Source organism: Trichosurus vulpecula, chromosome 5, assembly GCF_011100635.1.
Source record: "Trichosurus vulpecula isolate mTriVul1 chromosome 5, mTriVul1.pri, whole genome shotgun sequence".
Classification (NCBI taxonomy): domain Eukaryota; kingdom Metazoa; phylum Chordata; class Mammalia; order Diprotodontia; family Phalangeridae; genus Trichosurus; species Trichosurus vulpecula.
In genome coordinates, this window is record NC_050577.1 from 167067175 (window position 1) to 167094104 (window position 26930).

General features: G+C 38.9%; 1 protein-coding gene across 1 annotated transcript in view; it reads right to left on the reverse strand.

Moving 5' to 3' along the window:
• MCM10 (minichromosome maintenance 10 replication initiation factor) overlaps positions 1-26930 on the reverse strand; it is a 37212-nt gene that overhangs the window by 7716 nt on the left and 2566 nt on the right. The window contains exons 5-14 of the mRNA XM_036761401.1: positions 25976-26150; positions 23037-23202; positions 18345-18512; positions 17109-17225; positions 14646-14845; positions 11662-11762; positions 11002-11112; positions 9490-9607; positions 8293-8521; positions 1136-1268 (exon numbers count right to left, since the gene is read on the reverse strand). Coding sequence (XP_036617296.1) covers positions 1136-1268; positions 8293-8521; positions 9490-9607; positions 11002-11112; positions 11662-11762; positions 14646-14845; positions 17109-17225; positions 18345-18512; positions 23037-23202; positions 25976-26150 — 1518 coding nt within the window. The remainder of the gene's footprint in view (positions 1-1135; positions 1269-8292; positions 8522-9489; positions 9608-11001; positions 11113-11661; positions 11763-14645; positions 14846-17108; positions 17226-18344; positions 18513-23036; positions 23203-25975; positions 26151-26930) is intronic.

A 26930-nucleotide genomic window follows, 5' to 3' on the forward strand; every position in this document is an offset into this window, starting at 1 on the left:
AAAGTGCCTTTAAGGGTTATAGAAAGGTGAACTAGTAAGTTAATAAGACGACTGGTCTTAAGCTTCTGAAACATTAACGTAATACAAAATACCAGTTATAATTTAAAAACCATCATCAAGCATTTATTAAGAGCCAACCAAGGTGCCAGGCACTGGAGATGAGATAGGAAGACAAAAATAACAGAGACCTTACCCTCAAGGACCTTATATATTATCCAGGAGATAAAAAAAAATCTATAAAATAAATACAAGATAACTTTTGGGAGGAAGCACCAGGAGCTAGGGGGAATGAGGAATGACCTCATAACGAAGATAACCCCAAAGCTGAGCTCAGAAGAAATCTAGGGATTCTGACAGGTGGAGTTGAGAAAGGAGTGTAATCCAGGCAAGGAAAACAGTCTGAGTGAAGGCACCAAGACGGGAGACAAGATATTATTTGTAAGGAATAGGAAGAAGCTGTGGTTCCATGGAAAGAGCACACTGACTTGAGAGTCAGAGGGACCTGAGTTCAAATGTTACTCCTTTCCTTACTCTGTCACTTATGCTCATGACCTTGGGCAAGTCACCTAGTGAGATTCTCTGGGTCTTTGTTTCCAGTGTAAAGTAAGGGAGTTGGACTATATGGCCTCTGATATCTTTTCTACTTATAATTCTATGACCCTGTAAAATCCCTTTTGTCCCAGACAATTGTCTTCAATGTTGGTTTATGGTAGTAAAAGGTTGATGTTCCTTTCTACAAGGATCATGTTAAACAACACAGCCCAGTTTATAGAGTTTTGGCAGAAAAATGAAGTCATAGGGTGCGTCTATCTCTGAGAGGCCATTGGATTAATATTTAAATACATAATATGTATCACTGTTAGTTTATGTAAATTTAGGCATAAAAATGCATCAGTAAAATGATAGGAGAAATTCAATTCAGGTCTTCTTACAGAAAAAAAAAGTTTAATGGAACACTCCAATTAAAAATGTATTTTCGATTAGTTCTATTGAAAAACCAGAGTAAATACGAGAGCTGGGGTGGCTGCTGATTGATCAACCGAGGAAAATTTTCAGAATCATCCTACTTTAGAAAAGCATTAATATTCTTTGGCCCACTTTTCTTTACCCTCTATGTCATTTCTATTTACTCTACCTGGTGACGACGAGGTGCTTTTCTCTACACGCTCTGTTACGCTCTGAAGGTCACACTGCTTCCGTTTAATACAGTTTGGATCTGCTTTTGTAAGGACCTGGCCTTTGGCTCTCAATTTGGCAATAGCTGTTAACTAGAGAAAGGAGAGAGGGCATAAAGACCAAAACAGGACTACAAAGGAAACCAACTATATTGAAATAGTTGTGAAAAAAAAAAAGAAAACAATTCACAGAACCCAGGTTAAGAACATCTTCTCTAGGAGGTAGAGGACATTGGGCTGAATGTGTACTGACCCTCTCCTCCCAACACTGGAATTCTTATTTACTTATATTAGTTTTGCTAACTATAAGTAATGTGCTTAATTTGAATTTGTTTTCTTGTGATTTGTACCTTTCTCCTAAAAGCAGAGCACAGAAAGAAATATTTGTGAATGAAGGTTCTGGTTAGTAAAGGGCTTTATTACTCCTTCCTAATTCTTGACCTTTTCTACCCACTCATTCCATTTGAGAATTAAATCAGGAAAAATGTTTTCCCTCCACAATTCACTCCTCCCTACTTGTTTTTATGGTTTGATAATAACCTGTACTGTGAATAGAGGTTTCCCTAAGTAAACAGAACATGTTTTGATGTTAGCAGAGACAACAAAGATTAAGTTAAAGGACCAACCAACTATTTACTCAACAGGTGAGATTGATAGGAGGGGGAGCCAACACCCATGTCTCCACTTCCATCGAACTTTCCCTGGCTTCAGATTATCCATAGGTTAGAGTACCTAATGGATCCCAAATTTCAGAGGTGGAAAAGATCCCCTTCTGGCCCAACATGTAACTGGACAAGAATCCATTCTACAACAAACTGACAAGAATCCAGGCTTTTCTTTTAGACATTTAGGAAGGAACAACCAATACGTTTACAGTATTCCAGCTGTGGTCTGACCATGGCAAAAGTACACCTCCCTTAGCTTTGAACACTATGTCTCTCTCTCTCTCTGTTGCCTCAGATGGCACTGGCTTTCCTTTTTCCCTTTCCTTTCCATATGTTCCCTGATAGCCAGTCTGGTGTGGTTTTCGCTCAATGACACTGAAAATGTATGGCCATATGTGGGCTCTGCAACAGGGCTTAATTAAAGTCAAGACAACAAGTATGTATTAAGCAACTGCTATGTGTAATGCACTCTCCTAAGCACTGGGGGATACAAAGACAAAATAAAACAGTCCCTGCCCTCAAAGAGCTTCCATTCTATTGCCCTGTTTCCTTCATTGTGCTGGGGAGAGACATACACAGATAAACCGATACTACAAAATAAATTCATGGGGATGGGATGAGGGAACACTAATAATTTTGGAAATCAGGAAAGGCATCCTGTAGGAAGTCATATTTGAGCTAAACCTTGAAGGGAGTTAAGAGATTTCAAAAGGCAGAGGTGAAGAGAGAGAACATTCTAAGGTGGGGGGAGGGAGGGGGAGAGAGACAGTCTTGCACAAAGGCATGGAAAGGCAGTGATCTATTGGCAAATGTAAGTGACGCAGAAATAAAAGATATCTATAAAAATCTATTAAAAGAAAAATTAAAAGCATAGGGGAGAGATGAGATCAGTAAGGGGAACATAAAGTAGAGCAATATGGCTGGCAAACAGAATGCATGAAGAGGAAACATGTAATCAGACTGAAAAGCCAGGTTAGAGCCAGCCTGTGAAGGGGTTCAAATGGTAAGCAAGAGTTTCCTTTTTGAGCTAGAGCAGAGGTTCCCAAAGTGGGCAATACTGCCCTGGTGGGGTGTTGGAACGATAGGGGTGGAGGTGGTGGTAGTAGCCTTGGGTGCAATTGTGGGGCACTGAATGAAAATAAGGGGGCAGTGGAAGCATAAAGAAAGAAGAAAATTTTGAAAAACTGTTCATACGTGTTTCATCTGCTGTGTAACAGAGTTAAAGTTGTAGTGATTACATTATTTTCCAGATAAACACACAAAATGCAAGTTATAACCGATCAGTGGCCAAGTCCCCCCACAGGTCTTAACAAGCAAGTGTTGACAGATGAGTGTGTCAAGCAGTCCAGCAAGCATTGGCAGGAATATATGCATGTAAAGACTTATTTACAATACGATACTATACGGTTACATGATGCAATACTACATCTTCCAAATCTCAATGCAGGAAAAACCCCACAAATTTACAATAAATTATTAAATTTAAGATGCTTCATTTAAAAAAAAAAGTCTTTTTTTGTGTGAAATGATACAAATCTCAAAAAAACAAAAAAAAACTGTTAAAGGGTTAAAGAAAGTAGATTTCCTTGGAGCAGGGGGGAGCTGAGTAATTTTTTTTTAAAGGGGCAGTAAGCCAAATACGTTTGGAAACCTCTGAGCTAGAGGAAAGACGGATCTGCAGATCCTGCCGACTACATCATTTTGTTGCAACAATTTGGCTAGCAGCTGCTGTGGGGGTGAAAGACCAACACAAGCCCAACAACAAGAATGCTGCCAGCACATGTTCTTTTGATCTGCTTTACTAAGGAAAGTAACATTAGGGGGTTAACAATCTTATTTCAATCCAACATACAAAGATCATTCACTTTGTTCAGGGGAAAAAGCCAGCATCCTAACCTTCAGAGCAAATACAAATAAATTACAAACATACACAATATAAACAGACCAGATCACAATCCATAGTTACCAAGAAACCATCAACATCTGGTTTGATGAGCCAGGAGGCTCTTAGAGCAGCTGCCCAGAGTCCCATGCCAACACTCCTCCAGGAGTGAGAGCCTCAAGCAAAACAGCTCTGTTCTCTCTTTTTATACACTCTTTAGATGTCATCAACCATCATTTGAGTGATGGGAACTTAGGCATATACTATTGGCTCTGGTCTTAGCAACTCCCCTTAGGACCCTGAGGGCTTCACACCCACATTGGCTTAGCACCTAGTAATTAGGGATTTGGGCCAGGGGCTTTGCACCTAGTAAGGTTCAATCAATTCAACATTCTAAAATGGTAATAAAAAAAAAGGCCCAATTTAATTAATATTACAGAGTAACTAGATATTCTCAGATGGTCAGACATGTGCTTTAGGAAAAACAATTTTGTAGCTATGTAGAAGATAGAAGGGAGAAGCTAGATACAGTAACAATAAGTTTGCAATAAATAGTACCCCATACAAATTTCTGTTAAAGGCACTGAGCCATGGACCTCAACTCGGTCCCAAAGTCACATCCCAATTTGTTGGGTTGTCCTGCTTTGGATAACCAGCTGAGTTAGAGATTAAATGAGATACGTATCAGGTCTTACTTGGGTCATCTCAAGCAGAACATCAGATCTGGATGTGAGGCCAGCAACCATGAAAAACCACTATGAGAAATGTTTGGTGTGCTAGTGTAGGTATGCATGCACATGTGGGTACCTGTGAAGCATATCACATACAAAATGGCATCTCTCCTCTCAACACTGATCCCAATTTATAAATAATCCCCTAAAGCCCTAGATGTGTATTTGCCATTGATATCACAACAGAGGCAGTGCCAATATGTATCATGGCCAGAAGGACCAGTCTATGGTGGCAATGTGGTGCTATGGCCTGGGAGTCAGGAAAGACTCTCAGAGTTAGAAGCGATGTTAGAGGCAGCCTAGTACAAACTGTATTTGAATAAAACTCTGCTCTATGATACACTCCGTAAGTGGTCATCTAGCCTTTGTTGAAGAGGCAGCCCACCCCAGCTTTAGGGAGCTCCAGTTGCTAGCATGTTTTTTCTTCTACTCCAGACTTTCAGGTCAGTTCTCTGGGGACACACAGAACAATTCCAATCCCTCATCCATACAGGAACATTTCTGTTATCACATATTCCTTAAGTTTTTACTTCTTCATGCTAAAGATCTTCAATTCTTTCTAGTGACCGTCACATTGCATGTTCTGAGGCTCTTCATTCTTTCTGGTGGAGCTGGTTACTATCCATCTCCTGGTTCAGCCTAAGATTAAATTTTTGGCTGCTATATCACACTATCAACTTATATTGAGCTTATAACCCTAGATCTTATAAAAGTGTACTGTTTTCAGGGGTAGGGAACCTGTGGCCTTGAGGCCACATGTGGCCTTCTAGGTCCTTGGGTGTGGCCTTTTGACTGAGTCCAAGTTTTACAGTACACATTCTTTTATTAAGGGGATTTGTTCTGTGAAGTTTGGATTCGGTCAAAGAGCCACACTTGAGGACCTAAAGGGCCACATATGGCCTTGAGGTTGCAGGTTCGCTCTCCCTGGTTTAGATTCATCTTTCACTTTGTGCTTATAAAGGTGATTTGAACAGTTATGAGACTTTACATTTGCTCCTATTAACTTTCATCTTAGTAACTTTGGACCATTATTCCAGCCCTGTTAAGCAAGATATTCTTGGATTCTAACTTTGCAATTCAACATATTAGCAATTCTTCCAAGGTTTGTATCATCTGCAAATGTGGGTGTGATATATATGTCTTTAACTAAATCACTGACAAAATGTTAAATATCACAAAGCCAGAGACGTATGGCTGGAAATTTTTCACTAGAAGCCTAAGAAAACATTAAAATATTAATGACTTCTCTTGAGATCTAGCTATTCAACCAGTTACAAATCCACCCAAGTATTCTATCCTATGGCCCATATCTTTTAGTCTTTTCCACAAGAATAACACGGGAGACTTTATCAAATGCTCTATTAAAAGCTAGGTAAGCCAAATTTACAACATGCCTATGATCTACCAGTTTATTACTCTGGTGAAAGATAAGAGATTAGTCTGGTATGATCCATTCTTGATGAAGCTATGCTGGCTTTTTGTAATTTTTTTTCTAAGGGTTTGTTAATTATCTCTTAGTAATATATTTTACAATTTTGCCAGGAATTAAAATCAAGCTCACTGGCCTACAGTTTGTAGACTCCATTCTGTTCCTTTTTTTGAAATAACAGATATTTGCCCTTTACCAATCTTGTTTGTTTTTTAAAATCATCTTTCAAAGACACCTGATAGTGGTTCATATCTCCCAGTTCTTTCACTACTCTAAAATGCAATTTATGGGCTTAAAGGTAACTAAGAGGCTATACAGTCCAACCTCATCTTAAGATGAAAAAATTTGCCAAAGGTAGGGTTGTAAGTGGCAGAGATGAGATTTGAATCCAATTCCTCTAACTCTGAATCCATTACTCTTTCCATTGTACTGGTTCAGGTTATAGTGATCAATATGACAGAGGATGGTACAGTTCTTCCTTTCCCCAACAACTCTCAAAAAACTGCTATAGGGGGAGTCTTACTAGAAGTGGAGGAATTAACAGCTGTCTCCATAGGACTAAAAGCAAGAAGCCCTGAAAGGCAACCGCCTTATGAATTAACAGTGGAGAACATTAATATCTAGCAATTACTTAGCATCTCCCCTTTGGTGGGGTACTCTATTTGACTCTCCAGCTTGTACTTTGGGGTCCACTCAGCAATTTCTCTGCTGGTGAAGACTGCCAGCACATATAGAGAAGGGTATTAGGGGAGGAAATCATGCTCTGCCTGGGTTGGTTCCTAGGTTAGAGAACTCCAAGGAAGTAGAAACTACCATAACACTTGCTCCTTGTTCTCCCAAGTCTGAAAAAAGCGAAACGTAGTAACTCAGCTCAGTGAGAGAATAAAGAATGCAAGGAACTGGGTCAGGGTGCCAGGTAAACCTAAAGGAAAGGGAACCGGCATCCAGCTGGAACCAGTCCTGTCCAACCAGAAGTAACCTGGAGCAGAAACCAAAACCAGTAAAATGTGAATTGCCCAAATGGGAGCAGTCAGGCTAAGGAGGCTGAAACACAGCATCAAAAGGGAAGGAATCAGAAAGTGAGAAACAAGGAAAAAAAGGACTAAATCAACATGAAAAACACTAAAATCAGAAGGGAAGATGAATAAGACATCTTAAAAATTATAAATATTTCTAAATAACTATTTCAAGAAAAAACCACCTGAACCAACAGGTGACAAAACACAGAACTCTTGGATTTTCAAGAAAACATGGAACCATGCCAAGATGTTTCAGAATGGTTTAAAAGACAAATCAGAACCTTGAAAGAATTTAGATGAGAATAAATGGCAGAATTTATGACCAGCGCAGAAGAAATAACTAGTAGAATAGAAAAACTTGAATCTATGGTGGGGAATTTCTCCAAGAAGCAAAAGCAAGAACTTATTGGGAATATAAATATGCTTAAGGTAAGGATAATCTGGAAGAGGAGTAAAAAGCAACAATGTTAAAAGAAAATATTATTTCTATACAGATGAAACATATTGATCTTGAAGATATGACAGAAATAATTTAAAGATAAAAGACCTACCAAAGGACATTACAAGTCGAAAAGTCTTAGTATCTTAAAACAAGTAATATATGAAAATGGCCCAGAACTTCTGAGTACACAATACAAAGTACCAATTGAAAGAATCCACCTCTAGCAAAAGATTTCATGCTTCAAACTCCAAGACAGAGAGGTTACGTGTTCTAATGACAAACAACAAATTCATCGAATAGCCAAGAGAAAGATTTTCAAATATAAAGGAAAGGAAATTCTAACAACAAATTCTAATGCATAAACCAGAAATTAGTTAAAGACTGAAAAACAGAGGGCTTGGCTAGATGGTCTCCAGGGTCCCTCTAGTTTTGCTGTCCTGTGACTCTGTGGCCTATAACTCTTTGTATTTCATTAATCCTCCAACCTGATTACAAAATATCAAGTAAGAATGATTGCAAAATATCCAAAAAACTGACTTCTCTGTTGTATTCATATAGCACTTGATCACAATATGGGATGAAATTTAAGTCTCTTTGAATGTTAATCAAATTAAGCAATACACCTTCAAATACAACAAACCCTTAGTTCAGTTTAAGATTGTTAGTAGGCAAGCCATCGAATCTCAAAGTCTCAGTTTTCTGATCTGCAAATAGGGACAACGGTATTGGTATTAGCTCTCGCACGGTCATTCACGAGAAGGATCAAATGAGATAATGGAGGGGAATATATTTTGTGACCCTAAGGTGCTGGAGAAATGTCAACTCTTCTTCCAAGTTTCTTCACTTCTAATCACCATACATATTTATTCAGAGCCACACCACAGTATTAAGGTACACACTCACCACTTGAAATACATGCTCAAGTTTTGTGGGGGTAGGAAGCAATTACCTTCTTAGTTTCTGTGAAAGCACTCAGCTTTGGTCCTGGCGGGGGGGAGTCATCAAAGAAGAGAATATCATCTCCTTCTGAGAATCCTCGTCCAAGCTTGGGGGTCTGTGGACTGAGGGTTCTTTTCACCTTGGGAAATTCTGCCCCTGGCCTTGGAGACTGCAAAGGGGACTTCTCTGAAGAGGAAAGTGAAGCTGGTCTTTTGACTCCAGCTGTACTTTCAAGAAATCTTGAAAGAAACATGTAAGAACAAAATAACACATGTGAGGCTGTGTAAAAACAGAATGTATCCTAATAATGAAGAGTGGGAAGAATTGGACTAATACCAATGCCCAGGTAAAAAACAAGCTAACGTTAAAGCATTTTCCTCTGTAGACTGACAAATAATTCAAACAAGCACAAAGAAGTCACCACTAGCTTCACCTATTATTCTAGGGTGTTCAAATTCTTAATCCAATTAAGAAATTTATTTTTTCATGGAATTAAGTTGTACATATTTCACACAATTAAAATTTTTTTATTTTAAAATATCATAGTATCATAGATTTGGAGCTAGAACAGCAACAGTTAGGGTTATCTAGAATAGAGGTGTCAAATACCTGTGTCCAGCAACATTCCCTAGTGCTGACTGGAATCAAAATGTAATTGGGAAGTACTTAACAAAATAGATAAAAAAAAAATACAATACAACATAGATAACACTACATTTTAGAACTAAGTCGAGATATGGCCTTCAGGGAGCCTTATGTACATGGATTAGAGGCCTATGGATTAGACTTGGGAGTCTAGAGATATGGATTACAGTTCCAGCCCTACTATGGGCATGCTGGGTGATGCCGGGCAAACCTTCTCTGATTAACTCCTTCCTCTCTCTCTGTTTAGCAGGAAGAGGAAACATATATGAAGAGACAGAGGAGTTCTACAGGAGAAAAGAACTAATAATAGCTTCAACTGTGATTTTCTCTTCTCCCAATTTTTTGCACCTACAGAATGAAGTTACTTTGTTGGATTATCAAATAACGTATCCTTTGTTATTTCACTTCAGGGCACAGGAATAGTCGTTTAGAATTTAATAACTTAAAAGCCTAAAGAGCAACAAATCTACAATCAGATCTCAAATAGCTCAGCCTCACTGGGCCAGCCTAAGAATTAATGAGACATATTAACTGAACGTGGAACAGTAACTATTGTCATTACCGTTTCTGTATTTCTTCGGTTCTCTTTTTCCTTATCTCCAACATATGTTGTTTCTGTTGTTTCAGCAAAGCCGACGCAGGGATGGACTGGATGGGAGGACAAGGGTTTCCCAGAGCTCCTAAAACATAAACCCTCAATTAAGGTTCATCCCAAGGGTGAAAAGCTGATGTACCTTCAAAACATCTGTCCCCTCTGACCCCTCTCTCCACTTACACTTCTACCAGATCTATACCTAGCCCCATCTTACTCCTGAGCTTTGGTCCTAAATCATCAATTGCCTAATGAACATTTCAAATGGGATGTCTTTGAGATATGCTAATAATGATCATGGTTACAATAAAGATGATAATGATGATGACAGCTAGCATTTAGATGTTTGTATTACATGCCGGGCACTGTGCTAAGTGTTCTATAAATACTACCTCATTTAATCCTCAAAACAACCCTGGAGGGCAGGTGCTCTTATTATCCCCACTCCACAATTAAGGAAACTGAAGCAAACAGAGGTTAACTGACTTGTCCAAGGTCACATGAGGCTACACTGGAATTCAGGTCTTCCTGACTCCAGGCTTAGCGTTCTATCCACAGCACCACCTATATTAAACTCAATATGCCTAAAACTGAAGCTGTTATCTTTCCCCCCAAACCTTCTCTTCCAGATTGCCCTATTTCTGCTGAAGGCACTGCCACCCTTCCAGTGTCTCAGGTTTCTAATCTCAGTGTTATTATCCTGGCTTCCTCAATCTCTCTCACGCTACACAGCCAATCACTTGTCAAATCTTGCTACTTCTCCCTTCACAGTATCTCTTGCATCTGACCCCTTCTCTCTTGTCATAGCTGCCAACTTAAGCCCTCATCATTTTTCAACTAGATGATTGCAGCAGCTTCCTAACTGGTCTCATTGCCTCAAGGAGCCACCATTCTAGTGTGGCCTACCTGCTACTGTGGCTACCTTCTTAAGTGCAAATCTGACCACTTGACTCCCCTATTCAATTGGCCCAAGGGGTTTCCTAGAAGAGACGGGGCAGGGCTTCTCTGCCTCTGAAGCCCTTCATAACCTGGCCCTATCCTATTTCTCCAGTTTCTGTGGATATTAATTACTCTTCCTCTTACACTCACTCAACACTCTATGTTACATCTCCATGCCTTTGCATCATTCATCCCCATGTTTGGAATACATGTCCTCCTTACTGCCTAAGAGTCTTCCTCCTTTTAAGATGCAACTTAGGCACCATTTTCTGCATGAGGCAGTGCCCTCCTCCCTGAACTACCTTATACTTAATTACTCTGTATGTATCTGTATTTACCTATTTTGCATATATTTGTATTTATTAACTTTATATTTATGTGGTATACATTTTTACATATGCTTACTACCTTCCCTATCAGAGTGTAACCTCATTGTGAGTATGTATCGCTTTATTCCCTGTACTTAAACCTCCAGGATGTAGCACAATGCCTGGCATATAGTAAGTATTTAATAAATTTAATAATACTTGTTAATGAAGGTACCTGGTGATTTGGATTTGGCCAAATGTTTTTTTAGGTTTCTTGCTCCAATTGTAGGCAAATCCATTAACTGTTTAAATTCCTCAGAACACGACTGATTTTTCTGTGGGAGACCTGTAGGATACAAAAAAAAATCTTGATAAAATTCAGAACTCAAAGATGATTTGAAATTATAGGTTCATTACTTTTCCTTTTAACTTGACATGCATAATTCAGGCCTGAGTAAAGAAGGAAGAATATTGAGAGAAAGACATCCAAGCCTATACCATCTGAGCAGGAGGGCAGGCTACCTTCGTTTCAGATTTGATAGATGAGAAGTTATTCTCTGCATGAGACCATTCATTCACTACTATTTGTTATTCGTTTATATTTACTAAGCCCCTCCTATGCCAGGTACTGCTGACTTTTTGCCAGTGAGGCGATGAGCGCCTATATAGAGATAACTGATTATATTTATATGGGCATGACAATGTGTCCAATATCATGGATACCATTGTAAAGATGGAGAGAGACCCAAAGAGGTTGAGTAACTTGGAGCACAAGATTAGGCCATACTGTTTGTATAGGCAGTATATGGCCTGCTACAACTTGAATGAGGACTTGGTAACTGCTACTATTAACTACAAATACTGAATGGATTCAGACTAGACAAGCATGTCATACCCAATTTCTGTCGTGTTTCTTGGATAATCGCATCTGTGCCTCTTAAAACCAAGTTGGTCAGAGTGGTCTGAATCGTCTTCTTAGGAGCAGTAGTGGAAGCACTGAAACGACAAGAGCAACCCCACAGGAAGTCAGCAAGTGTGGTCAAGGATCCTCTGAATCATTGGGTAAAAAGCTCTCATTCTTCCCCTATTTTCTACATATTCACTTAGGAAAGCTGTCTCTTACCCTTCAATAGAGCTCACATAGAAACCTTAGGGTCAATGGGATATAGGATGTAGAAATCAAAGGATTACAAGGAGGAACATCAGGAGACTTCTAATCCAAGCCCCTGCTTTTACAGATGAATTTAAATGCCAGACAGGTTAGCGGACTTGCATAAAGTCACAACCTTTAGGTAGGAGGATCAAGATCCAAACCCTAGGTCAGAAAACAGTAGGTGTTTTCCCACTGCACAAAGCTTTCCCACAAAGTCTCAGGATCTTGAAGTTCTTTAAGACAGAACCATGGGCCTGAGTTCAAACCTGCCCTCAGACCTTACTAGCTGTGTGACTCTGGGCAATTCACTTAACCCCAATTCCCCCGCCCCACCCCAAAAGAAGGCTGAAACATTGGCGTGTCATTTAGCTTCACTAGAGGCCCAGTTTCCTCATCTGTAAAATGAGGTAGTTGTACTAGATGGCCTTTTGGGGTCCTTCAAGTTCTAGATATGATCTGAAAAATAACATCTGAATATTTGATTGTGAGAGTTAAAAAAAAACTACTGGAAGCTAGCAAAGCTCAGTCATTTGGAAATAAAGAATAAAGTTTGTATTGCTCCTAGTAAAAAATGCCAATCACCTAGAAGTACAGTAATAGACATCTTGCAAACTCAAAGTCTGTACATTCACAATTCTCCAGGGTTCACTACATTTATTTTTTTTAAAAGGCTTTCTACTTTAACTCCTAGTGAGTTAATTAATGCAACATAGTATAGTGGTTCACCAAATGATTCTAAGGGTGAGCCCCAAATGTTACTAACTTATCATCACTCCTAACAATCATTTATTAAATAATTAATACGTGTCAGGCACTGTGCTAAGCACTAGGGATATCAAGAAAGGAAAAACATAGACCCTGCCTTCAAGTAGCTTACATTCTAATGGAGGAGACAATATGCAAACAACTATGTATTTTCAAGATGCGTAGAATGGACTCTGACCTATTGTCTTTATTTCCTTATGGTCCTTTGCTGGACTATGTATTATATGGCACCACCTCCCCCAAACTTTTCCAACCACTATATCCTATCTACCACTTCTTCTTTCTTGGTTCCTTGAGACTTTAACTCAATCTTAGGCTGGGGCTAGATTCTGTACCTCTCTTTTGGCATGACTGACCAGTCTGATAAAGGTGCGGTCACTGCATCCCTTTGCTGCCAAATAAATTTGCCTCAGGTACCCTAATTCCTAGTTAGGGGTCTACCTGTAGTCTAGAGAGGAAGGAAGATCACATGGGATCATGAGATCATAGATTTATAGCTGGTCCTCAATCCTCTGACCAACCTCTACATTTTACAGATGAGAAAACTCAGGCAAGAGAGGCTAAGTTATTTGCTCAAAGAAGGCCAGTGACAAAGCTGTAATTTGAATCTAGATTCTCAGCCACCAAATTGACCCTTTTTTCTACTATACCCAGCCAGACAGAGGAGCCTGCAACCAAGAGTGCTTGAAAAACTACAGACACAATGACTCTGAGCCTAGCCAGAAAGGAAAACTATTGAGAACAGCTCTTCAAAACGTAAAGAAGCTAGGCTAAGGGTTATTGTCTTTCACCAAGGCTTCTGTAATAAGACTCCCATTTCACTTGCTGTCTGCTTCCAGTGTCTCATCTTTTCATTTAAAAAATGTTATTGTTTTATTTTGATCCTTTATACTAAAAAAGTGGGCATTTCCATATGCAGAGAAAAACATGGAACTTTGAGTCTCTACTTGTTTTTTAGATGTATATACATATATATGATATGTACATATATATATACATACACACACATATAGACCAAATTCAATATTACTTTTCAAAACTGTCTTACTTGTCTATTGCTCCTTCTGTTACGTGCATTTTAAAAACATTTCAATGGCATTTTCCCCCTATTGCTAACTCTTTAATCCTATTAAAAAGAGAGTCTCATCTTTCTAATCCATTCTCCACATAAACTGCCAAAATGATATCCCTATAACAAAGACAAGACCGTGTTGTGTCCCTATTCAGACTCTCTCGAGACTTGCTCTGTCTTGTGTCTAGGACAAATTACAAAATTCTTGGACTTCGCATTTAAAGTGCTCTGCGATGCAGTCTCTGCCTACGTTGACTCTAATTTAATTTTATTCCCCTTCACATGCTCTTGTTCCAGTGCTCCTGGTCTGCTGGCTGTTCTCTCTGCAGGACAATTTATCTTCTACCTCCTACAGCTGTGCATGAGGGGTCCTAGCTTTCTCCACTCCCCTTCACCTGTCTACCTTGTAGCTTCCCAAAGCTCAGGCACCACTGCCTACATGAGGCCTGCCTTGATAGGCACAACTGTTTGTTAGTGCTCACTCTCTCTCTTGAAATGACTATGTATATACACATTGTGCTTATTTATCTGTGTGTTAGTTGCATCCCATCATTAATTTGTAAACCCCTTATTGTCAGGGCTGTTTTATTTTTCTCTTCATATACCCAGCGCATTGCATAGTGCCAGGTACTTGTACCTGAGGTCTTCCAGTAAAGTACTAGACTGGGAGCGCTGTAGAGCAGACAGGCCAGGTACAGGTTTGAATTAGATGGACTCCAAGGTCCTGGCGACTTGTAGGCTTGGTGATTCTCCTCCTCTACCTGAAAACTTATCAAAATGGTCCCAAGTACAACTGACATAGAATCATATTCTCATTACAAGACAAAGCATACGCTCATCATTAAGAGCAATCTAACACAGTAACGGCAGAGAACCTGGGGTGTCTTACACTGAGGCTGCATACGACTCAGAAGAGACTCCTCCATAGTAAAAGCCGTCCCGACATAGTCTTTCTTTCAGGCTGGAGCCTTTGCGGGCGTATTTCTTTGGCACTTTGCCTCCAGAGAAGGAAGACTGCAAATCTGCTCGCTTGGCACTGAGTTTCTTATACTGAGACTGTATATGATATTGACAGTATTCACAGTCATTCTGCAAGAAGAAATAAATATTATATAAGGGACTGCACTCCTGTACTCTACAGGGTAGTGAGATAACAAATAAATAATAATACCACTTTAATTTCATATAGTTTTATAGTTCACAAAGCACTTTCAGCAACACTGTCTCCTTTCACTGTCAGAACAGAGAGGTAATGTAGGGTAATGCAGAAAAGCCAAGAAAACCTGGGTTCAAGATCCTCCTCTGGTGGTTAGGGTTAGGGCTGTGTGACCCTGGGCAAATCACTTGACCTCTTAGCAGCACTAAAGTGTGCTAACCTCATTGGAAGAGGAATTTCCTCTACCTGAGAGTTACCTATACCAGTGAAATAACAGGTCAAGTCCTTGCCCCTATTTTCAGAATACCCCTATGCTGTAGGCAGGGCAGGGCTTATGATCCTTATTACAGGAGAAGCAGCAGAGGCTCAGAGGTCAAATGATTGGCCTGAGGTCCTCTTATGTAGCTAATATGTGGTAAAGTCAGAGATAGAATCCAAGTCCTGGCTTCATGTCTGGTGCTTTCCCTAAAGTCTCTCATTGCTGTCCAAGTATGCAGACACCTCATCATTCTGAGGGAATTGAGTAAACCACATAGCCTCCATCTTGTGACTCAGTTCTGGAACTAGCTCAGTTCCCTTTCTATTCAGTTATGAGTCTAGTTCAATTTATCTTGTGAGAAAACTTCATAGCATTGTATGAACCTAGGCCTGCATGGTTAGGAAGCTGGACCACCTACCTAGGTTATGTAGCTAACCAGTAACAAAGCTGGAAAGAAGCCAGCAGAAACCCAGACGGATCTGAAGAATGATGCAAAGAGTTTTCTCACAAGTATACATCTCAAGCAACCCATGTGTCCTATCTGAAAACCGGCCTCATATTGGTCAACCAGTGAACCGTTTCTTTGTTACTCTGATCAATTACAGACACTTGGCAGGGAGTGAGATGCCTCTTTTTCTAATTTCAGGGAAATGTACCTGTTCACTCTCCCCCTCCCAACCTGGAAAGCCCCTAATCTTTCCTCCAATTAGAAATCACATTATCTAATTTTGTATGCTGACTTGTACCCTGTTAATTGTTTTTGTTTAATTAATTGGCCTTATTTGATTGGGTTTAATAAAAATCTATCTCCCCCTGTATTCGGGGTCCAGGGCCAAGCTGAGAAAGGCCTGGTCCTGAATTGTTATACATTTGGCACATGTTGCTTAATAAATCGATAAGCTCAGAAGCTTGAACCTTTGTTTCTTCAGTTATTTCAATCAATCCACACAACCATTCCAAAGGCAATTATGGCTCCATGCACTATCAGAACAATGATAAGTGTCCTTTACATTCCTTTCAAAGAAGTTAACAGAAAGGAAGAAAAGTTTCCCACACAATCTAGAGAAATCATTGTTCAGTGAAGCTTTTCTAATGGTCATTCATGCCAACTTTTGGGTAAAGGTTATGCCATTGGTGTGAGAAGCAAAGAAAGTATTATCCTCTCAGATGAATAATGAAGACACAATCACCTGCAGCCTTGAGGCCACATGTGGCCTTCTAGGTCCTTGGATGCAGCCTTCAACTGAGTCCAAGTTTTACAGAACAAATCCTTTTATTAAGAGGATTTGTTCTGTGAAGTTTGGATTCAGTCAAAAGGGCTGCACTTGAGGACCTAGAGGGCCACATGTGGCCTTGAGGCCAGCAGGTTTCCCACCCCTGCACAGTCTAATGACACTAAATTTTTTATTATTTTAGAACTAAACTTTTTGGGGAAATATATCAGGTCCTTGATGTCCTTCATTCATCTATCTGCATTTTAGCTATCTTGCTATATGCCAGTCAAAGAATGGGTTAAGAAAATAAAGGCAGCAGAAAAACCTGAAACCAGTAATTTATGATCCATATGCTCTAGGACTACCCAATGGGAAGGGACAAAAAAAATTATTGCCTAAAATTTGGCTTTTCAAATTATTAGCAACTTTCCTGCTATTCCTGTTCTCTGTTACTATGGATGGTTGAATCCAGTGGATTTTATGTATAAAGCTGTTCTTTAAATATCTAGTAATAAAAAAATTCTATAATGAGGTAAAATCATTGCTTTTTACACTGGCACCCAAAAACCATTTGGGACAGACAAAATTCAGTTCTCTCATTTGGACCCTTCCTGTTTACAAGAAAGAAAACTTTAAAACAGATACAAATCATTATCTCTGAGGCAGCCACATTTTGCTTCCCTATTAGCAACCCATCTCAACACTGTTAAACAATAAACCAACCAGATTGACAATCTGTGTACAAGGCTCTCCATTCTTCTTCTTTGCTTTGCAGGTTCCCAAATCAAGAGCTTCACCCATAATTAAGATCTTCTGAGCATGATCAATAGACAAACATACCTGCAGAGATGAGAAGCCCAATTAGGAAATAAAAATAAGTGTTAGAAAAGTCAAAGGTTTTAATCAGCAAGACTGGGGAAAGAAAGGGATGACTGTTTTAGGAAGCCTCTCCAAGTTTGCAAAAAGGTTACGGTCAGTGGTTCATAGGATATGAACTGGTTTCCTAATTTGATAAATAAGTCTTATCATATTCAGGCTACATCATGACTACATAATGGAATGATACATAGGGAGTAGTAAAAAATGGTTAATGATTGCCAAGGTGCAAAACAGTGAGGAATGAACCTGTTTTCATTCCCAATAGTTCTATCTTGTACAGCACTAGGTTAGGGTGAAGAAGCTGGTGCTGTTACTATTCATATTATGCCTAGACTTTGGGTTTATAGGATTAGGTTTCCAAACTTCATGGCTTTTCCCAAGAACAAAATTTATTTTATAAACTATATTTTCTGCTGAAACACTACCCAGAACTTTGAGATATCAAACTTCCATTTGATAATTTAAGTTAATTATTGATATTAAATGGAGTGTGTATATAGGAGAAGTCTCCTCTTTGAGTTGGAAGTTCAATGTTGTTTTTAGTATATGAGATCAATTCCAATGTGTTGTAAAGAAAGGCCTATCTAGATTGTTTTAGTGACTTCTCTACATTTATAGTACTTGGGTCCCATACAATCCGAGAGTTAAAAAGTTCACAACCTTCAACATGCAGTTGAATCAAATTAAATGTTTTTCATATTACCAAAATTCTCCAATGAATGTACGCTCTCTAATTGAGCTTTAATGAAGAAAATGACAAGAGTTGTTGAGAATGCTGAAAAATGCATAGACAATCCATACAGAAGGTGGTAACAATTTTTATATTAATTCAGTGCTTTGTAAAAAAGCACAGGAACATTTAAAGTCGACCCTTTTTTAATGTCACCATATAAAGGATCACTAAGTATAAACAAAAGGAATGAATAAATAATAAATGAATAAATTCAATGACTCAGACTGATTCGAAGAGCTCAATGAAGGAAAAGTTATTATACTATTTACTGCTAATCTAAAACAAATGCTATTGTCAAAATTTGGCTATCTTGAATATATCTTTAGACAAATCATAGAAATCCTTACTTCATCTGAGCCTTCCTTTGGCTTCATGGGGTTGGCATTAAGCAGTCCTATGACAGTGCCTTGCTCAGTCTTCCAGTGTTCTTTGTGGACTTCTCCAAACAAGAACAACGAGACGTTTTGGTTTAGGTCACGCAGATCATTCAGTTTCCAAATACTAAAGGTTTTTCCCTGGAAAAAATATTTTTTTGTTCTTTAATTCTCTTTCTCTTCCTCTACTGTCTCCATTGAGAATGAAAAGAAAAATAAAACCCCTTTTACAAACACATTATTATATAGGAAAGCAAAACAAATTTCCACGCTGGCTATCTCCAAAAACATTTTTTACATCTATACATACATATGTAAATGTATATGTCTTGTTCTGCACTGAACCCTTCACCTATCAGGATTGAGTAGTAACTTTCATTACTAGTCCTCTGGAATTGCGGTTGATCATTATGCTGATCAGAGTTCCTAATTCTTTCAAAGTTGTTTGTTTAGCATATTGTTGTCATTGTATAAATTTTCTCCTGGTTCTGTTCATTTCACTCTGCATTGGTACATATGAGTCTTCCTAGGCTTTTCTGAAACTATCTCCTTCATAATTTCTTACAACCCAATAGTATTTCATCACAGAAATATATCAGAACTTGTTCAGCTTTTCCTCAATTTATGAACACTTTGTCATTCTCATTCTTTGCCACCTTAAGTTTGTTTTGCTTAAGATTAACACCTCCCTAACGTACCCTCCAATTCCCACCTCTCATATTTCCCTATTGAATGAGATGTTCTTTTGTATGCAACTTGTGTTTATGTATGTGTACATTCTTTCCACCTTTGACCAATTCAGATGAAAATAAGATTTGAGTGTCCCTACTTGTCTGTGAAGATGTCTACATGCATTCTGATTATGTGAGATAATTTTCCTTAACCTTCCTTTTCTTTGCTCTCATCCCACAGTGTATTCCTCTTCCCCTTTGTTTCCATTCTTCTTTTAAATTCATCAAGACAGGACAAATGACTCCCAGGTCTTGTCTAACTAGAACTCTTTCTAAGATTCTTGATGAAGATAAGTTTCAGAGGGGACAAGTTTATTACTTCTCTATGTTAGAATGTAAGTTTATCCTTGTCTAGTCCTTTGTAATTATGTTTACTTTTTATATTTCTATTAGATTCTTTATTTAAACTTCAAAGTTTGTATAGAACTCTGCTCTTTTCATCAGGAATGCTTGGAAGTCCTCTCTTTCATTAAAGGTCTAGTTCCCCTCCAGCAGCATTACATTTGGTTTTGCTAAGTTATTCTCGGCTGTAAGCCTCTATCTTTTGCCTTCTGAGCTCACTGCTCCTTTAGAGTAATGTCTTTTAAATTGTGTGTGATCCTATCTATGACTTCTCAGTACTTGACTTCTTTCTTTCTGGTTGTTTGCAGCATTTTCTTTGATCCAGAAGCTCTGGAATTTAGCTATACTATTCTTGGGAACTTTCATTTTGAGGTTTCTTTTACAAAGTGACTGGTGGATTCTTTCTATTTCCACTTTGCTTCCTGGTTTTAGGATATCTAGGTAGTTTTAAGATTTCTTGAAATATGATGCCTAGGCTCTTGGTTTGGTCAGTGTTCAGGTAATCTGATGACTCTCTCCTTGAACTTTTCTCCAGGTCAGTTGTTTATGCAAAAAAAAAAAATACCTTCTATTTTCATCTCTCCTCCCACCCCCCATCTCCACCCCCCCAATCTTTTGATTTTGTTTTATTGTTTCTTGCTGTGTCAGGAGGTTATTGATTTCTATCTGATCCATTCTAATTTTTAAGGTGTTATACCTCTTGCACGAAGCTGTTATTTCTCTTTCCAGTTTTTCTTCTATAGTTCTTATGTCTTTTCCAATTTTTTTCAAGTGTTCTCAATTGATAGAAATCAATCCTTAACTCCCTTTCTTAGCTCTTTTTCTCTTCCAAGACTTCTAGTTGAGTTTGTGCCCAAGATGTATTTTGCTTTGAAGCTTTGCTTATAGATGTTTTGGAATCATTTTCTTCTTCTGCATTTGTGTCTTGAGCATCTCTGTCACCACAACAGCTTTCCAGGGTGAGATTCTTATTTGCTCATTCTTCCAGCCCAAGTCAAATGTCAGGCTGGGGCTCTGAACATTTCTGGAAGGAAGGTCTGGTCCCATTGTTACTTTCTCAGAAGTATTAAGTATTGTGTCATTTCAAGACCTTAACGACAGCTCAAACTAGAGAAATACTTTCAGCGTTTCCAAAATGGTCCAGTCTAGGGCAAAATCTGATCATTATGCTGTCCCTGTCCCCCACTACAGCTCTGCAAGTTCCCCTGAGTCTGAATATGAGCAAAAAAGGCTGCTGGACTCCATAATTATTAAGCTCTGCTGGTTCAGTGATCGAGCTATAGGCTCCCTTGTGATCTGGGATTTCTGCCCTGGTTATTCCTCTGCAGGCTGGTCTAGAAGAGGGAATGGAGACTTTACTCTGCTCCTCGGATCTGAGCCATGCCACTGCTGCTTACCTCTGAACTTCCTCTTTTCTTGGTACACATTCTAGGGCTATGAACTCTCATTACCCCTTTTCAGTCTATCCTGGATCTGTGACCCAGAAGTAGGCTGTGGGTAATAAAGCTGCCAGTTGGCACCTCTCCCCATCACAACGCCCTGGAATGGGTTTAGGGGTGCCCCTGTATGGATCTGGGACCTCCTTCTATCCTGATGCAGCCCCCTTCCTAGGAATGCTTTGTGTAGCCCCTCCTGGCCAAATCTGATCTCCATTGTCCAAAGCCTATCATTTTGTCTCCCTGTGCTGGAACTGTAACTTTTTCTTGGATTTTCCCATTGGGATTTGGTCTGGTGCATTTCCTAGGTCTGTTTGGGGGAGTATAAGCATAAATGATGTAGGAATTTGATTAATTATACACAGCAAGCTAGTGGCAAAGAACTCCAGGTTTCTAATTCCAGGCTTGTATCTTCATTATTAGATTAGCACCGTGTCTCCAGTGAGATATAAGCACTACTATAATGAAAAGCAGAGCCTACAGAACCATTTTATTAACTCATCTTAAAATAGAAAGATGTTATTAGATTGGTTTATACAACAAATATTATATTTATCACAGATTAGTAATATCCATTAAAGAAATGAAGGGGTCATTGCAAAGCTATCAAAAAATAAAAGCATCATTCCTCTGGGGTTGGAAAGCAATGAAGTGAAAACTGGCTGAGTTTGGCTATAAAATGTCAAAGCATTTGTCAAGTGGCTGAAAAGCCGTAATTTAAAATGTTTTAAAGATCATATTCAGTATTTACTTTTCTCCATAGGCTATTTCTTCTCAAAGACCTTGAATTGTAAATCAGATTATGCTTAGGAATAAGACCATTTTTTGATGGCCACAGGCCCAGAGTAAACTTGGTGATAGTGACCTGGTCACAATGAACTGTGACCCTTATAATTTTGCTGCTTATTTATTCCATGGATTTGTACAATTGCCTCAGGAAAGCTCACAGAATATTTCCCATCTAGTTCCATAGCTCTCGCATGTCCCTGTTAAAGCCTGATTTTATAGATGGAAAAATTAAAGCACCAAGGAGCCAAAAGAGTCAAGGTGAGGGTAGATTTCAGCAATCTTTCACCTTAACAGCAATCTTTCACCTTAAAACCAAAGCTTTCATATATAAACATACGGCTCAGATAAGACCAAATATTACATGGAAATAAAATGAATAAAAATCAGTTGATGAAAAGACCAAACATTAAAATTGCAGAATGGTAGAATTGCAAGGGGCCTAAGAGATCGGCTGGCTGAGGCCCCAACTTTGGAAGCTAAAGAGGGGAAAAGAAGCCCAAAGAGAAACAACACTTTTGCTCATGGCCACATAGTCAGCAGCAAAGCTGGGACAGGAACTTAAGTCTCCATTGCTGAGGTCAATGCTTTCCCTACTACACCATCTTTCTCTACATCACATCATCAATTGAGATTGATAAAGCTCATGATATCTTCTTGAATACAATATATTTTTCCTATGTAGTGCAGTATTTTTAAGGTGGAATAATTTTTTTTTGGCAGGGCAATTGGGGTCAAGTGAGAAGGTGGAATAATTTTTAATAAATTTTTAAAAGGATCTCATTTTCCCAAAACTAAGAACTTCACAGTGTTAACATTATTATAAATAGCACCACTGGCCTTTTCTATCCACCAGAGAGTTAAGGAACTGACTGTGGTACAAAATACCAAGAATAAGTAAAGAAGTGAGTCTGGATGGCCTGTGTTCAGTTACGCTGTCTGTTTATCCTGTTTGAGCCTCAGTTTTCTGGTCAGTAAAATGGACTTCTCCCAGTCCCTTTCTGCTCCAAATCTATGACCCTATAAAGAACCAAGGGAAGAGCAAGGGAATAAGCATTTATTAAGCAGTTACCATGTTCCAGGAACCATGCTAAGTGCTTTACAAATATTATCTCAACTGATCCAAGGGAATTAAATGCTTCTTAGTTTAGTACAGTAGAATCCTGTAGGTTGGACCTGCAGGTGGCTGTTCACATAATTGTTTATAGACACTGTCTGGTCAGTGCATGACACGGCTCAAGATTTACTCATACTTACTTAAAACTGCAGTGAAAGCCATCAGCTCAGGATCTCAGCTTGGCTCTGAGTCAGGCTCTCAATTTCAGTTCCTGGGGATGGCTAACAGAACAAGCTAACAGAAAATGACTTACATTGTTTGAACTCTGAGGTGTGACTTTCTTCATTACGACCCCAAATGTCACCCAGTCTATTTCTTCCAATTTCTCATTCGCCAACTTGTTCTTGAGCTGAGACAGTCTGATCAGTTTCCGGCCAGCCATTTTCCTGTCCATTTCTGTGGAGGACACTCGGGGCCGCCTGTGTTGCAAATTATAACAATCTGATTCATTTAGCCCTTACTGAGTATAAACCAAGCATGTGGCACTATCCCAAATGGTTTTTAATTAAAATACTCTTCAAATGCTGGTACAGAAGTGACCTTGGGTTGCTAAAGTTATGCCTGAAAAGCACAAACTTGGGCAAGTCCAAGTAACTTGGGAAGGCTTCAAAACAAGCTGGGCAATGAGTCGTAGGTCACCAAAGGATTAGCCTATCTAATTTCGGAACAGCTTAACAGCAGGTGGATGCTTTTTTCTAGTCACAACAACTCATAAAGCCCATCCACCAGGGCATACAGGGGCTGGATCTGTTGTCAAAGGAGTAGTAATCACACTGAAGAAACCACATATCCTTGAGGTATATACGTTAGAGTAGGGGCTCTTAATGTTTTTTGTGTCATGGACCCCTTTGGCAGTCTCGGAACATTTTTAAATATAAAATACATAGGATTACAAAGGAGATCAACTATATTGAAGGAGTTACCAAAACAGTAAGAAAAAAAAGTTCATGGACCCCAGGTTTAAGATTCTTGGCATAAGAGTGATGCTAGAGAGGAGAAAATTAACACTGTTCATTCTTTGGAGGAAGAGGCTCAATGTCTAACGTAGAAGAGCCAGAAGGTAACTGCTGAGAGTTACATCGTAAGGAAGGGTAATTGGGTGGGCTGGTTGGTTTTGCTGAACTGCTCCCTCTCTCCTCCTTTCTTCTTCTTTCCTTCCCTCCCTCCTTCCTTTCTCTCTCTTCTTAAAAAATTCTTTGTTACAAGAGATAGCTCACTGGAGAGGGGAGGGGAAAGGGATATATTTGGAAATAAAGGTGATAGAAGAAAAGATAATCAACTAAAACATAGAAAGAACAAAAGGATTGCAAAGCTAGAAGTGACCCCAGACATCATCTACTCTAACATACGCTCCAAAAGGAATGCTCCCTATGGCACCTCCAACAGCCACACCACCCAATCCCTAAATGAAGATATTCAGTGGAGGGGAGGAGGTGAGAAGGAGGACAAAAGAAACGTGACAGCCTAACAAATACTTGAAGAAAGCTCAACTATCATGGCTTCTTTAAGTTCTTTATTTTTCAGTCCAAACATCCCCATTTTGTCAACTGCTCTTCACATGGTCTTCAGATCCCTCACAATCCTGATTACCTCCCTCTACATAAGATCCAAGGTGTTTTGAATAAAATGGACCCAAAGCTAAGTTTGAACTATGGGGAAAACATGGTCTTGAGAGTTAAAGCCACAACCAATCTGTCAGTGGGAAAATTATTTTCTTCATTTTTATGACTTAACCCTTCCACAAGTCCTGTCCATATTAGACAACTAAATAATTTCAGTCTCCTGAATCAGCAACCACTGCGATACTACAATTAGTTTAACACTCACACCCCATTGATCTTTATGTGGAACCATTTGCTTTCCCTGCTGTGCTCAACAAAATAGAGATGCTGGCTAACACTGCCAAAGACTGGGTGACATTCAGGGGAGAAAGGGCTAGATATTGGGGGTGGGGTGAGAGTGGGGAAGATTGTTTCTATAGAACTGAAAATACTTTTAACCTGAGTGTGAATTATCCAGTTGCTCTGGTCTTCAGTAGAAGAAATAATGAAACACTGAAGAGGTTGGATTTCTCTTCATAGAATGTGGAAATAATACTAGTTATCTCAAAGCAACATAAGAATTCAATAGCTGTATCTATGAAACACGTGTATTGAGCTTTAAAAAACAAGACCATAGCAATTATAGGATGAGTAGCGTTATAAATGTCACATTTGCTTACTTAAACATTTTTACACATACTCTCTATCACTGTTACCTTCCTAAGAATCAACTGATAAGCGTTTATTAAAGTACCTACTAGTCTAAGCACTGAGGAAAAAAAGAGACAAAAACAAATAGTCCCTGACGTCAAGAAGCTTACACTCTCCTGGAGGGGAAACATGAGAACGTAAGAATATATACAGAATACAAGGTAGTTGAAGTAGGGAGGGCATTAGCAGCTGGAGAATGAGGAAAGGATGTGTGTAGAAGGCAGTGCTTGAACTGACTCTTGAGAGTTGGAAAGGAGACTGTCCCAGGCATGGAGAAGGAATGGCTAGTGAAAAGGCACACAGATGGGGTGTTGTGTGTAAAGGACAGTCAGGGGGCTAGTTTGGCTAGACTGGAGAGAGCAGGAAGGGGAATAATGTATAATCCAGGGTTTCTTATCCTAGGATCCATGAACTTGGATGGGGAAGAAATTTACTCCTTTATTTTCAATAATCTTTAACTGGAATTTAGCATTTCCTTCAATTATGAATTTAAAAAAACCAATAAATCACATTATTCTGAAAAGGTGTCCATAACACAAAGTTAAGAACCAATCTGTGAAGGGCTTTAAAAGCTAAACAAAAGTGTTTTTATCTTATCCTAGAAGCAATAGAGAGCCACTACAGTTTAATGAGTACAGGAGATGGGTAAATTTGTGCTTAAAGAGAATCATTTAGGTAGCTTTGTGGACGTCTTTTGACTATAACTTAGGTAAGAAACCTTCTCTTTTTGTTATAATTCTAGATGGAGCTGAATTAAGTTAAACCTAAAGTTACAATTATATTTATTTTCAAGTCTGATCACCTTAAAAGTTTCTATGAAAATCTGTTTTAAAAAATACACTGTTTTAAACTAAGAGCCAGTGTCCTATAAGGCAGGAGGAGACATCTAGTGGTATCAATATGAACTGAACATAAGAGGGACCATAACAGAATTACTGACCTTAACCTGAGTCCAGTAAACTTTTCCACTGAAACAGTCTGAGCCGTTCCACATGAAGTTCCGGATGTCCCTAAATTTGAGGTTCTAGTCCCTACACTGGGCTTATTTCCAGGAGTAGATCTGAGGGGCTGAGAATATGAACTTGGTAATGATCCTGAAAGAGGACTCTTGTGCTCTAAAGAGTTAACAAAAATAAAAAATATGATTTTTAAAAACATACCGGTAAATTCTATTCAAAAACAGAAAAGATTAAATTTTGTCCAAATAATTAATTAATAAGTCTCGAAACAGAAAAGATCTACAAGGTCATTCCCAGTCCCATCTCTAGAATCTTACTGAGATTACATTTACTAAGGTGCCACTGAGGGCAAAGCATTAGACAAATGGAGGAAATACAACTCTTTTTCAGAAATAACTAATGGATATTCACTAGAATCTACAAGTCGAATTCTATTAAAAGGGCTGGCCAAATTATCTAGTTATGGGACTTAGCTGTATTAAACACTGCTTGAATTTAGCAGAAATTTCAGCGGGTTCTGTGTTACTGAATGGGTTTTGATCAGTATACCAATCTACATTCTTCTCTAAAAAGCTATTTTATAGCAGCAATCATTCATTTACCTAGGGCTTTAAGGTTTAAAGAGTGCCACCTTCTCAATAATTCTGAGGCAGGTAGCACAAATGTCATGACCCTCTATTTTGCAGGGAAGGAAATTAAAGCTTAGAAATGCTAAGTAACTTGCCCATGGTCATACTGCTAGTAAGCATGGTAGGCAGGATTCAAACCCAGGTGATGTCACTAAGTCCAGTACTCTTTCCACTCCATCCTACTCAGGCTCAGAGAGGTCAGAGCAAGTGAGCTGGTAAACAAAGAAGTCAGAACTCGAACCCTCTTTCCACTTGCAGCTGCTACAAGATGAACTTGGACTATCTGGACTTCATTCAAAACCCTTGA